This window comes from Penaeus vannamei, chromosome 4, assembly GCF_042767895.1.
Source record: "Penaeus vannamei isolate JL-2024 chromosome 4, ASM4276789v1, whole genome shotgun sequence".
Taxonomy (NCBI): domain Eukaryota; kingdom Metazoa; phylum Arthropoda; class Malacostraca; order Decapoda; family Penaeidae; genus Penaeus; species Penaeus vannamei.
In genome coordinates this window covers 52,207,072-52,222,071 of record NC_091552.1, presented here as the reverse complement: position 1 = coordinate 52,222,071, position 15,000 = coordinate 52,207,072, and the positions used below count along the sequence as shown (strand labels likewise).

Sequence of the window (15,000 nt, the reverse complement as noted above, 5' to 3'; positions counted from 1 at the left end):
AGGAAGGAAACAGAAATAAAGGAAATACAAGAAAGAGGGACAAGAGGGAAAAATAAAGAACTTGAGAAATTGAGGAGAAAAGAGAGAGAGAGAGAGAGAGAGAGAGAGAGAGAGAGAGAGAGAGAGAGAGAGAGAGAGAGAGAGAGAGAGAGAGAGAGAGAGAGAGAGAAGTATGAGAAAATAAAGGACTTGAGAAACGCAGGAGAGGCTAAAAAAGAAGGATAAAGAAGAACCAGAATAAAGAAGAACCAGGATAAAGAAGAACCAGAATAAAGAAGAACCAGAATAAAGAAGAACCAGAATAAAGAAGAACCAGAATAAAGAAGAACCAGAATAAAGAAGAACCAGAATAAAGAAGAACCAGAATAAAGAAGAACCAGAATAAAGAAGAACCAGAATCAAAGAAGAACCAGAATAAAGAAGAAACAGAATAAAGAAGAACCAGAATAAAGAAGAAACAGAATAAAAAAGAACCAGGAAAAAGAAGAACCAGGATAAAGAAGAACCAAGATAAAGAAGAACCAGAATAAAGAAGAACCATGATAAAGAAGAACCAGGATAAAGAAGAACCAGGATACAGAAGAACCAGGATAAAAGGTTGAACTAAGATAAAGAAGAACCAGAATAAAGAAGAAGAACCAGGATAAAGAAGAACCAGGATAAAGAAGAACCAGAATAAAGAAGAACCAGAATAAAGAAGAACCAGAAAAAGTAGCTATAGAACCAGAATAAAGAAGAACTGAATAAAGAAGAACCAGAATAAAGAAGAACCAGGATAAAGAAGAACCAAGGATAAAGAAGAACCAGAATAAAGAAGAACCAGAATAAAGAAGAACCAGGATAAAGAAGAACCAGGATAAAGAAGAACCAGAATGAAAGAAGAACCAGGATAAAGAAGAACCAGGATAAAAGAAGAATCCAGGATAAAAGAAGAACCTAGAATAAAGAAGAACCAGAATAAAGAAGAACCAGGATAAAGAAGAACCAGAATAAAGAAGAACCAGGAATAAAGAAGAACCAGAATAAAGAAGAGAACCAGAATAAAGAAGAACCACAGGATAAAGAAAGAACCAGGATAAAGAAGAACCACAGAATAAAGAAGAACCAGGATAAAGAAGAACCAGGATAAAGAAGAACCATGGATAAAGAAGAAGAACCAGGATAAAGAAGAACCAGGATAAAAGAAGAACCAGAATAAAGAAGAACCAAGATAAAGAAGAACCAGAATAAAGAAGAACCAGGATAAAGAAAAGGAACCAGGATAAAAGAAAGAACCAGGATAAAGAAGAACCAGAATAAAGAAGAACCAGGATAAAGAAGAACCAGAATAAAGAAGAACCAGGATAAAGAAGAACCAGGATAAAGAAGAACCAGGATAAAGAAGAACCAGAATAAAGAAGAACCACGATAAAGAAGAACCAGGATAAAGAAGAACCAGGATAAAGAAGAACCAGGATAAACAAAAAACAGAATAAAGAAGAACCAGAATAAAGAAGAACCAGTGATAAAGAAGAAACTCAGAATAAAGAAGAACCAGGATAAAGAAGAACCAGAATAAAGAAGCAAACCCAGGATAAAGAAGAACCAGGATGGGGCGAAGAACCAGAATAAAGAAAAAACAGAATAAAGAAGAACCAGAATAGAGAAGAACCAGGATAAAGAAGAACCAGAATAAAGAAGAACCAGGATAAAGAAGAACCAGAATAAAGAAGAACCAGGATAAAGAAGAACCAGGATAAAGAAGAACCAGGATAAAGAAGAACCAGAATAAAGAAGCAACCATGGAGTAAAGAAGAACCAGAATAAAAGAAGAACCAGGATAAAGAAGAACCAGAATAAAGAAGAACCAGGATAAAGAAGAACCAGAATAAACAAGAACCAGAATAAAGCAGAACCAGAATAAAGAAGAACCAGAATAAAGCAGAACCAGAATAAAGAAGAACCAGAATAAAGAAGAAACCAGAATAAAGGAAGAAAACCAGAAAAAGAAGAAGCAGGATAAAGAAGAACCAGAATAAAGAAGAACCAGAATAAAGAAGAACCAGAATAAAGAAGAACCAGAATAAAGAAGAACCAGGATAAAGAAGAACCAGAATAAAGAAGAACCAGAATAAAGAAGAACCAGAATAAAGAAGAACCAGAAAAAAGAAGAACCAGAAAAAAAGAAGAACCAGAATAAAGTGAAGAAACCAGAATAAAGAAGAACCAGAATAAAGAAGAACCAGAATAAAGAAGAACCAGGATAAAGAAGAACCAGAATAAAGAAGAACCAGAATAAAGAAGAACCAGAATAAAGAAGAACCAGAAAAAAGAAGAACCAGAATAAAGAAGAACCAGAATAAAGAAGAACCAAAGAATAAAGAAGAACCAGAATAAAGAAGAAACCAGAATAAAGAAGAACCAGAATAAAGAAGAACCAGAATAAAAGAAGAACCAGGATAAAAGAAGAACCAGAATAAAGAAGAACCAGAATAAAGAAGAACCAGAATAAAAGAAGAACCAGAATAAAAGAAGAACCAGAAAAAGAAGAACCAGAATAAAGAAGAACCAGAATAAAGAAGAACCAGAATAAAGAAGAACCAGAATAAAGAAGAACCAGAATAAAGAAGAACCAGAAGAAAGAAGAACCAGAATAAAGGAGAACCAGAATAAAGGAGAACCAGAATAAAGGAGAACCAGAATAAAGAAGAACCAGAATAAAGAAGAACCAGAATAAAGAAGAACCAGAATAAAGAAGAACCAGGATAAAGAAGAACCAGGATAAAGAAGAACCAGAATAAAGAAGAACCAGAATAAAGAAGAACCAGGATAAAGAAGAACCAGGATAAAGAAGAACCAGAATAAAGAAGAACCAGAATAAAGAAGAACCAGAATAAAGAAGAACCAGAATAAAGAAGAACCAGAATAAAGAAGAACCAGAATAAAGAAGAACCAGAAAAAAGAAGAACCAGGATAAAGAAGAACCAGAATAAAGAAGAACCAGAATAAAGAAGAACCAGAATAAAGAAGAACCAGAATAAAGAAGAACCAGGATAAAGAAGAACCAGAATAAAGAAGAACCAGAATAAAGAAGAACCAGAATAAAGAAGAACCAGAATAAAGAAGAACCAGGATAAAGAAGAACCAGAATAAAGAAGAACCAGAATAAAGGAGAACCAGAATAAAGAAGAATCAGAATAAAGCAGACCCAGCATAAAGAAGAGCCAGAATAAAGAAGAACCAGTATAAAGAAGAACCAGAATAAAGAAGAACCAGAATAAAGGAAGAACCGAATAAAGAAGAACCAGGATAAAGAAGAAGAACCAGGATAAAGAAGAACCAGGATAAAGAAGAACCAGAATAAAGAAGAACCAGGATAAAGAAGAACCAGGATAAAGAAGAACCAGGATAAAGAAGAACCAGGATAAAGAAGAACCAGGATAAAGAAGAACCAGAATAAAGAAGAACCAGGATAAAGAAGTAAACCAGAATAAGAGAACCTAGAATAAAGAAGAACCAGAATAAAGAAGAACCAGAAAGAAGAACCAGAATAAAGAAGAACCAGAATAAAGAAGAACCAGAATAAAGAAGAACCAGAATAAAGAAGAACCAGAATAAAGAAGAACCAGAATAAAGAAGAACCAGAATGCCAAAGAAGAACGAGAATAAAGAACAACCAGAATAAAGCAGAACGAGAATAAAGAAGAACCAGAATAAAGAAGAACCAGAATAAAGAAGAACCAGAATAAAGAAGAACCAGAATAAAGAAGAACCAGAATAAAGAAGAACCAGAATAAAGAAGTACCAGGATAAAGAAGAACCAAGATAAAGAAGAACCAGTATAAAGAAGAACCTAGAATAAAAGAAGAACCAGAATAAAGAAGAACCAGAATAAAGAAGAACCAGAATAAAGAAGAACCAAATAAAGAAGAACCAGAATAAAAGAAGAACCAGAATAAAGAAGAACTAGAATAAAGAAGAACCAGAATAAAGAAGAACCAGAATAAAGGAAGAACCAGAATAAAGAAGAACCAGAATAAAGAAGGAACCAGAATAAAGAAGAACCAGAATGTAAAGAAGAAGCAGAATAAAGAAGAACCAGAATAAAGAAGAACCAGAATAAAGAAGAACCAGAATAAAGAAGAACCAGAATAAAGAAGAACCAGAATAAAGAAGAACCAGAATAAAGAAGAACCAGAATAAAGAAGAACCAGAATAAAGAAGAACCAGAATAAAGAAGAACCAGAATAAAGAAGAACCAGAATAAAGAAGAAACCAGAATAAAGAAGAACCTAGAATAAAGAAGAACCAGAATAAAGAAGAACCAGAATAAAGAAGAACCAGAATAAAGAAGTTAAACCAGAATAAAGAAGAACCTAGAATAAAGAAGAACCAGAATAAAGAAGAACCAGAATAAAGAAGAACCAGAATAAAGAAGAACCAGAATAAAGAAGAACCAGAATAAAGAAGAACCAGAATAAAGAAGAACCAGAATAAAGAAGAAACAGAATAAAGAAGAATCAGAATAAAGAAGAACCAGAATAAAGAAGAAACAGAATAAAGAAGAATCAGAATAAAGAAGAACCAGAATAAAGGAGAACCAGTATAAAGGAGAACCAGAATAAAGAAGAACCAGAATAAAGAAGTTCCAGAATAAAGAAGAACCAGAATAAAGGAGAACCAGAATAAAGAAGAACCAGAATAAAGAAGAACCAGAATAAAGAAGAACCAGAATAAAGAAGAACCAGGATAAAGAAGAACCAGAATAAAGAAGAACCAGAATAAAGAAGAACCAGAATAAAGAAGAACCAGAATAAAGAAGAACCAGAATAAAGAAGAACCAGAATAAAGAAGAACCAGAATAAAGAAGAACCAGAATAAAGAAGAACCAGAATAAAGAAGAACCAGAATAAAGAAGAACTAGAATAAAGAAGAACCAGAATAAAGAAGAACCAGAATAAAGAAGAATCAGAATAAAGAAGAACCAGAATAAAGAAGAACCAGAATAAAGAAGAACCAGAATAAAGAAGAACCAGAATAAAGGAGAACCAGAATAAAGGAGAACCAGAATAAAGAAGAACCAGAATAAAGAAGAACCAGAATAAAGAAGAACCAGAATAAAGAAGAACCAGAATAAAGGAGAACCAGAATAAAGAAGAACCAGAATAAAGGAGAACCAGGGAAATCGCGGAGGTTCAAGTGTCAAGGTTCAAGGATCAGACGACGAAGGTGTAAATAAGGAAGTGGGGGAGGAAGAGAAGGATAAACGAGGGAGAGGAATGAATTGGAAGAAGGAGTGAAGGAAAGCGAACGATAGGAGAGAGATAAAGGAAGTGAAAGGGAGGATAGTGGAAAGTCAGGATAAAGAATGGAGGAGGACAAATGAGGGAAGAGAAGAGAAGAGGAAAGTAGGGATAGGGAAAGGAAGAGAGATGAGGAAAGTCGGGATAAAGAATGGAGGAGGAAAGAAGATAAGAGGAAAGTAGGGATAGAAAAAATAAGAGAGAAAATGAGGAAAGTCGGGATAAGGAATGGAATAAGAGAAGAGAAATGGAAAATAGGGATAGAGAAAATAAATGAGAGAAGTCAAGTTAACGAACGAGGTAGGAGAGAAGGAGAGAAAAGTAAGAATAAGGAAAATAAAAGTGATGAGGAAAGTCAAGTCAACAAACGAAGTAGGAGAGAAGGAGAGAAAAGTCAGGATAAGGAATGGAATAAGAGAAGAGAAGAGGGATAGAGAAAATAAGAAAGGAGAGAAGGAAAGTCTCCTCTCCCTCCCCCTTCCCCCCCTCCTCCCCTCCCCCTTTCCCCCAGCTAACCTGCGTGTACACCAGAGGAATACTGATCCAGTCATAGCTGAGCAGCCCTCACATCTCCCCCACCCTCCCCCTTCCCTTTTCTCCCCTCCCCCTCCCCTCCCTCCCCCCCTTCCCTATCCTCTCTTCCTTCCCACCCCCTTCCCTCTTTCCCCCCGAGCTAACCCTGCGTGTACACCAGAGGAATACTGATCCAGTCATAGCTGAGCAGCTCCTCACATCTCCCCCACCCTCTCCCCTTCCCTTTTCTCCCTCCCCCTCCCCTCCCTCCCCCCCTTGCCTATCCTCTCTCCTTCCCACCCCCTTCCCTCTTTCCCCCGAGCTAACCTGCGTGTACACCAGAGGGATGCTGATCCAGTCGTAGCTGAGCAGCCCTCCGCAGAGTCCCCGGAGTCGGTTTATCTCGTCGATGATGGTCTTGAGGGCGAAGTCGTCCCGGATCCGCCCCTCCTTCCTCGCCCGGGACACCACCCCGCCCGCCCACACCAGGGGGAGGTAGTAGACCGGGTGGGGCGCCTTGTCCTGGATGGCCTCCAGGATCTTGCGCTCGCCGGCGGTCATCAGGCCTTTGGGGGGGGAGAAGGGGGTGGAGGAGAGAAGCGGGGTGGAGAAGCGGGGAGGGAGGGGGGGAGGGAAGGGGGAGGGAGAAGGGGGAGGGATGGGGGGATGGGGTGGGAGGGGGAAGGGGTGGGGGGAGAAGGGGGATGGGGGAGTTAGAAGGGGGGAGGGGGATGGGGGGAGGGAGGGAAAGGGGGGAGAAGGGGAAGAGGGGAGAAGGGGGGGAGGGGATGGGAGGGGGATGGGGAGGGGGGGAAGGGGAGAGTGGAAAGAGGGGGAGGTGGGAAGGGGGTTCAAGAGGAGGTTGGAAATTGGAATTTTTATTATCATTATTATTATTATTATTATTATTATTATTATCATCATCATTATTATCATTATCATTATTATTGTTATTATTATTATCATTAGCATATCATTATTATTAACATTAGCTTTTAAGAAATACATATTGTATATGTACAGGAATTATTTTATGAAGGAATTATTACTGAAATACGTGTCGATTTAAAATTTCTCGGATGCATAAGAATTACTTAATTAACAAATTATAACCAAAATCACAACATCGCGCTTATTTTCTATCTATTATTTATCTATTTTTATTTTTTTGAGATACAAATTTTGTCTGATGTATTTCGTATTAATTTTGTACCGGTAGTGAGGTAAGTGTATTAATATAAACATAAAACATGAAAATAAAAGAAAAAAGAAAAATTAACTAGACTTTGACTTTACTGTAGATATTAATGATGATAAAATGGTTTTATAATTTCAGGAAATATAATATCAAACCAAAACAAAAATTCGTTAATAAAATGTTGAAAAAATAATTATTATGAAATCAGAAAGAAAGAAGAAAAAAAAACCCTTCCCACTGAGAATAAACAAATAACTAAATAAAACAAAAAAGAAAGAAAGAAAGAAAAAAGAACAAAAAGATATAATAAAAAAGAAAAGAAGGTCGGGACATAAGACCAAAAAAATAATAAACAAACCAAAAAACAAACAAAAATAAATGAAAATAAAACCAAAAAAATAATAAACAAACAAACAAAAACCAAAAAATTAAATCAACCCAACCCACCCCACCCCCCCCTCAAAAAAAAAAAACGAAAAAAAACAACCTTACCAGAATCCACCAAATGCTCCAAGGTCGGGAAACGTTTCTTGGCTCGCGGCGTGATCATCGTCAACGTTAGCGTAAACGTTAGATTTACGTAACGCATGATAGTTCTACGCATGAGACGCCCTCTGTTGTCCTGTAATCAAATCATTAATGAGTTTATAAAAAGGAAGTTTTATAGAGGTTATATAATAGGTTTTAATGAGGGATTATTAAATTATTATCAAATCATTAAATGTTTAAATTATTAAACTCATTAAATCATCAATGAGTTTATAAAAAGGAAGTTTTATAGAGGTTATATAATAGGTTTTAATGAGGGATTATTAAATTATTATCAAATCATTAAATGTTTAAATTATTAAACTCATTAAATCATCAATGAGTTTATAAAAAGGAAGTTTTATAAAGGTTATATAATAGGTTTTAATGAGGGATTATTAAATGATTATCAAATCTTTAGATTATTAAACTATTAAACTCATTACATTATCTATGAGTTTAGAAAAAGGAAGTTTTATAAAGGTTATATAATAGGTTTTAATGAGGGATTATTAAATTATTATCAAATCTATTATTATATTATTAAACTCATTACATTATCTATGAGTTTAGAAAAGGGAAGTTTTATAAAGGTTATATAATAGGTTTTAATGAGGGATTATTAAATTATTATCAAATCTTTAGATGATTAAATTATCAAACTCATTAAATTATCTATGAGTTTAGAAAAAGGAAGTTTTATAAAGGTTATATAGGAGGTTTTAATGAGGGATTATTAAATCATTATCAAATCATTAAATTATTAAATAATCATACTCATTAAATTAAGAAAGAAAGAAGGAAGAAAGAAAGAAAGACGGAAATGGAGAAGGAAGAAAGAAGGAATGAAGGGAATGGAGATGGAAAAGAGAAAGAAATAACGAAATATAGAAGGAAGAAATAAAGAAAGAAGAAAATAAAAAAGGAAGAAGCTAGAATAAGAGAAAGAAAGAACAAGATAACGAAGAAGAAGAAGAAACAAAGTTGAGAAACACTGTTATTATGGTATTGGTGTCCAAAGAAAACGGAGTGATAGGAGTGACTATCATATTATAGGCCTGTATTTTATTAGAGCTGTATCTTGTGAAATAAAACATATGTGATGAAAAAGATATGTATATATCTATATCTACATAGCTATATCGATCTATCTATCAGTTGTGAAGAATAGATTAATAAACAAAGGAAAGAATATGCTTCTTTGATGTTATATCTTGCAAGAATTGAACGGAAATTAAAAGAAAATGGGATTTCATTACTACATGATATCGGCTATGTAAAGAACAATAGAAGAACTAAACTTAATAATAATGATAATAATAATGAGGATAACAATGATAATAATACTGATAACGATAATCATAATGATAATAATAATAATAATAATAATAATAATAATAATAATAATAATAATAATGATAATAACAATAATAACATTAATAACAATAACAACAATAATCATAATAACAATAACATTATCATAATAATAACAATAATAAAAATATACGTTAACTAATCCTTAATGGAAAAAAACACTGTATCTTAGGACAGCCCTAACCACAAAGCTAATAAAGTTAGTTACTGATGCATAAATTGTAAAACCTGTTTATCTTATCAGGTATGTCTCGCTCTTACGTGGATTTGTTATAAAATGATATAAATGATGATAGTATGAATTTTATATGTGAAAGGGTATGAGGGTTTCATTTGAGAGGAGGAAAAATATAATAATACTGAAAGCGGTTGTAAATACTTTTGGTTTATGACTTTTAGGATTGTATAAATTCGAGATAGATAGGTAGGTAGGTAGAAACGAAGAGAGAGGGAGAGGGAGAGGGAGAGGGAGAGGGAGAGGGAGAGGGAGTGGGAGTGGGAGTGGGAGTGGGAGAGGGAGAGGGAGAGGGAGAGGGAGAGGGAGAGGGAGAGGGAGAGGGAGAGGGAGAGGAGAGAGGGAGAGGGAGAGCGAGAGAGAGAGGGAGAGGGAGGGGGAGAGGGAGAGGGAGAGATAGAGGGAGAGAGGAGATGGGAGAGGGAGAGGGAGAGGGAGAGGGAGAGGGAGAGGGAGAGGGAGAGGGAGAGGGAGAGGGAGAGGAGAGAGGGAGAGGGAGAGGGAGAGAGAGAGGGAGAGGGAGGGGGAGAGGGAGGAGGGAGAGGGAGAGATAGAGGGAGAGGGAGAGGGAGGGGGAGGGAGAAGGAGAGGAAGAGGGAGGAGGAGTGAAAGGGAGAAAGAGAGACATGGGGAGGGGAGAGGGAGAGGGAGAGGGAGAGGGAGAGGGAGAGATAGAGGGAGAGGTGGGAGAGGGAGAGGGGGAGAGGGAGAGGGAGAGGGAGAGATAGAGGGAGAGGGAGAGAGAGAGAGAGTGAGAGAGAGATGAGAGAGAGAGAGAGAGAGAGAGAGAGAGAGAGAGAGAGAGAGAGAGAGAGAGAGAGAGACAGAGATAGACAGATAGAGAGAAAGAGAGAGAGCTACCCCTCCAAACTTACATACAAAAGTCAAACGAAACAAAACAAAACAAAACTCCCCACCCACCCCAACCAACCCTCCCCCTCCACCCAACCCTCCCCTCCCACCACCCTCCCCCTCTCACCCCCACCTCTGCAACCTCACACCCCCAACCCACCCACCCCATTCCCAACTCCACCCCCACCCCACACCCCCACCCCCACCCCACACCCCCAACCCCCCGAAAACAAACCCACATGTCCGTGGATCGACGTGGAGACGATGAGAGCCAGAGAGTCAGGCCAGGGGAGGCTCATGTACTGCGCCCACCACCTCTGCAGGACGATGCTGACGTAGAAACCCAGGACGAAGGACACGGGGATGAGGTCGCTGAAGTGGTGGCAGTAGAGGGACACCTGCTCGAAGGTCCTGCGGGAGAGGGGGGAGAGAGAAGGGGGTGAGAGAGGGGGGAGGTGAGTTGGAGGGGGTTGTTTTGTTGGGGAGAGAAGGAGCGAGAGAGGGGGAGAGAGGAAGGGGGGGGGTGAGTTGGAGGGGGTTGTGTGTTGGAGGTAGTGTGTTGCATGGGGGAGAGAGAGGGGAGAGAGAAGGGGGAGGTGAGAAGGTCCTTTCAAGGCGGGAGAGAGGGAGAGATGATGGAGAGAGAGAGGGGGAGGTGGAGTTGGATGTAGTGTGTTGGGAGGGAGAGGGGGAGAGGGAGCGAGTGGGGTGGGTGAGTTTGGAGGGGGTTGTGTGTGTGTTGGGAGAGGGAGAGAGGAAGAGGGAGGTGAGTTGGAGGTAGTGTGTTGGGAGAGAGGGAGAGAGAGGGGGGGGTGAGTTTGGAGGGTGTTGTGTGTTGGGAGAGTGGAGAGGAGAGAAGGGGGGTAAGAGTTGGAGGTTGTGTGTTGGGAGGGAGAGGGGAGAGAGGGAGCAAGTGGGGTGGGTGAGAGTTTGGAGAGGGTTGTGTGTGTGTTGGGAGAGGGAGAGAGAGAGAGGGGGTGGGGTGAATCTGAGGGGTTGTGTGTGTGTTGGGAGAGGGAGAGAGAGAGAGGGGGTGGGGTGAATCTGAGGGGTTGTGTGTGTCATTGGGGAGAGGGAGAGAGAGGGGGGCGGGGGTGAGTTGGAGGTAGTGTGTTGGGAGAGGGGGAGAGTGGGTGGGTGAGTTTGGGGGGGTTGTGTGTGTGTTGGTGAGGGAGAGAGAGAAGGAGTTGGAGTGTAGTGTGTTGGGAGGGAGAGAGGGATGAGAGAGGGGGGATGAGTTTGAGGGTGGTTGTGTAAGTGTGTTGGTGAGAGGGGGGAGCGAGAGGGGGGGGCGAGTTGGAGTGGGTAGTGTGTTGGGAGGGAGAGGGGAGAGAGAGTGAGGGGGGTGAGTTGGAGGGGATTGTGTGTGTGTTGGGAGTGAGAGGGGAGAGAGAAGGGGGGGGGTTGAGTTACAGGGGGTTGTGTGTTGGGGAGAGGGGGAGAGAGAAGGGGGATGTGATTTTGGAGGGGGTTGTTTGTTGGGAGGGAGATGGAGCGAGTGGGGTGGGTGAGTTTGGAGGGGGTTGTGCATGTGTTGGGAGAGAGGGAGCGGAGAGGGGGTGAGTTGGGAGGGGGTAGTGTGTTGAAAGGTGGGAGTGGGGGTGGGTGGTGGGGTGGGGGGAAGGTATGAGGGGAGAGGAGGTGGAAGGGAAGGTTTGTGGATGAAGATGAGAGTGGGTGACGGATGAACACGAGTGGTTAGGGTGGCTGAAGGGTGAACATGAGGATGACTTAAGATGGAATATAGGATGAAGGGAGCATTTCAGAATCATCAAATACTGAATTTGCAAATAGTTCAGAGTTAACATGAGAGGAATTCGGAGCTGATGTGAAATTAGCAAGTAAATCTACTAATTCATTAAAAACAAAGTTCATATCACAAAAAGAGTAAATTGATCAATAAACAAACATAAATATATAAATTAGGGAATTGATGAATGGATACCCAAATAAGCAAGTAAATAAATGAACAGACAGATAAATGAATAGATGAATGAATACATATATGTATGTATATACATATATGTACATATATATACATATATATATATATATATATATATATATATATATATATATATATGTATATATATATATATATATATATATATATATACATACATACATGCATATATATATATATATATATATATATATATATATATATATATATATATATTATATATATGTACATATATATATATATATAATATATATATATATATATATATATATATATATATATATATATATATATATATATATATATGAGAGAGAGAGAGAGAGAGAGAGAGAGAGAGAGAGAGAGAGAGAGAGAGAGAGATAGATAGATACACACATACATACATACACACACACACACACACACACACACACACACACACACACACATACAGACAGATAGATAGACATACACTAAAAGCTAAATATACACTCACCTCCGTCCTTGGTCGTCCAGAACCACTCTGTAGATGGTGGAGAAGAGGGCGTACAGGAGCAGGTAGGTGCTCAGCTCAGGCCACACCAGCTTGTACACACTTCCACGCCATCTGTGGGTGGTGTTGGGAATTAGGGGGTGGCGAGAGGGTTGTTATTTGAACAATAAATACACGCGTATATTCGTACATACATGCATGCGTACATATATGCGTACACAGATACATACATGCACACAGACACAAAACCAAATACTTGAGCATAAGCACTTATACGTACATACATACATGTATACATAAATACTTACATACATACATCCATACACACACAGAGAGACACAGATACACACACAACACACACACACACACACACACATGCACACACACACACATGCACACACACACACACACACACACACACACACACACACACACACACACACACACACACACACACACACACACATACACACGCACACACACACACACATGCACGCACATACACGCACGAGAATAATATTGACTAATGGGTACTGAGAGTAATATCATTTTGGGATTTAAGTTTTAGGAAGAGAAGAAATAAATAATTTTTAAGGATATTTATGGTTTTAAGGAATTTGGGTTGGTGGGGGTTGGTATGTGTCTGTATGTCTATGTCTGTTAATCTGTATGTATTTATTTGTCTATACGCGTGTGTGTAAGTGTGTGTGTGTGTGTGTGCGACTGTGTGTGTGTGTGTGTGTGTGTGTGTGTGTGTGTGTGTGTGTGTGTGTGTGTGTGTGTGTGTGTGTGTGTGTGTGTGTGTGTGTGTGTGTGTGTGTATGTTTATATATATATATATGTCTATTTGTGAATACATATACGTAACATATATAAAAATGAAAATAAAACGACAACACAAATTCTAAAAAGACATAATTTCAACAATAACAACAATATTATGTGAAGACGTGCACATAACACATATAAAAAATGAAAATAAAACCAGACAAAACAAATTCTAAAAATACATAAATTCGACAGTACAATATTATTTGAATACATAACATATATAAAAATGAGAATAAAACAAGGAAAAAAATCCAAATAGACATAGATTCGACAATAACAACAGTATTATGTGAATACGTATACATATCACATATAAAAATGAGAATAAAGCAAGGAAAAAGAAAAATAAGAGACATAAATTCGACATCAACAACAAAATTCTTTGCAACAGAAAACGGGGTGTGGCGCCGTCTCGCTACTCACAGTAACTTAAAAAGATTATTATTGACAAGAAAATCGCTCACGAAAACGTATAATCAAATACTCGAGGAATATTTTCTTCAAAGTGTGTTTCTCTTTTCTTATATTTTCGTTTTTATGTCGAAAGAAGAGCGTAGAGGATGAATTTTAATGAAATGGGGGCTTGGGGGGGGTGGGGGAGACGTCGGGGGGGGGAGGATAGGGAGGGGGGAGGGGTGATGTCAATATGATGCACTGTGACGTCACTCTTTTTCTCATTTCTTGCTTCGCGTCTTACGAGTGACGTCATATGTAAGCCAGGAGTAAAAAGAAAAAGAAAAAGAAAAGAAAAAAAATACGTTAAATATTTTAAAAATTCTTCGCTAATAACAACTATTTAAAAAAATTGCTGATAATGATGGTAATGATAGATTTGATAATATTGTCGATAGCAATGATGATAATAATAATGAAATACTTATAGCTATAAGAATATTAACGGTATTGATACCAATACTAATATTAATGATATTACTACTAACAACAACAATAATAATATTTTAATCATCATAATCATTACTACTATTACTACTACTATCACCATCACTATCACAATAATGAAAATCACATCAAAAATAATAATAATGATAATGGAGTTAAAGATATTATATTACAGTAACTTAGAAAATTACGATAAAAGTGCTATAACAGTCAACACTTTGCTATTACTATCAATGCTATTTATGATAACAGTGATACTTCTACTTCTTTTACTACTACTGCTACTACTAATGTCTACTACTATTACTAACAATGATAATAATATTTACAATAATAATAGTATTGTTGATAATGCTAATGCTGATAATGATTATGGTAATATTAATAGTAATGATAATAATAATAATAATAATAATAATAATAATAATAATAACAACAACAAAAACAGTAATATTCATAAAAACAATAATAATAATAATAGTAATAATAACAATAATAATAACAACAAAAATAGTAATAACATTAATAATAATAATGATAATGATAATGATAATGATAATAATGATGATGATGACAACAACAATAACAATAATAATCATCATTAATACAAGAAGAATGATAAAAGCAACGATAAATGCAATGATGATAAAGATGATGATCATAATGATAACAATGATAACAATAATGAAAATGATAAAGATGATGATAATAACAAAAACAATAATAATAATAGTAATGATAATACTACTACTACTACTAATAATAATAACAATAATAATGATAATAACAATAATGATAATAATAATGATGATGATAATAATAATAATAATGATGATAATAGCAATAATAATA

The 15,000-nt window shown here is 37.3% G+C and overlaps 1 protein-coding gene across 1 annotated transcript in view; it reads right to left on the bottom strand.

Moving 5' to 3' along the window:
• Positions 1–15,000, bottom strand: part of LOC113822124 (bestrophin-4-like) — an 83,440-nt gene that overhangs the window by 31,781 nt on the left and 36,659 nt on the right. Inside the window, exons 3-6 of the mRNA XM_070121225.1 lie at positions 12,421–12,531; positions 10,222–10,393; positions 7,486–7,615; positions 6,123–6,361 (exon numbers count right to left, since the gene is read on the bottom strand). Of these exons, the coding sequence (XP_069977326.1) occupies positions 6,123–6,361; positions 7,486–7,615; positions 10,222–10,393; positions 12,421–12,531 (652 nt within the window). The remainder of the gene's footprint in view (positions 1–6,122; positions 6,362–7,485; positions 7,616–10,221; positions 10,394–12,420; positions 12,532–15,000) is intronic.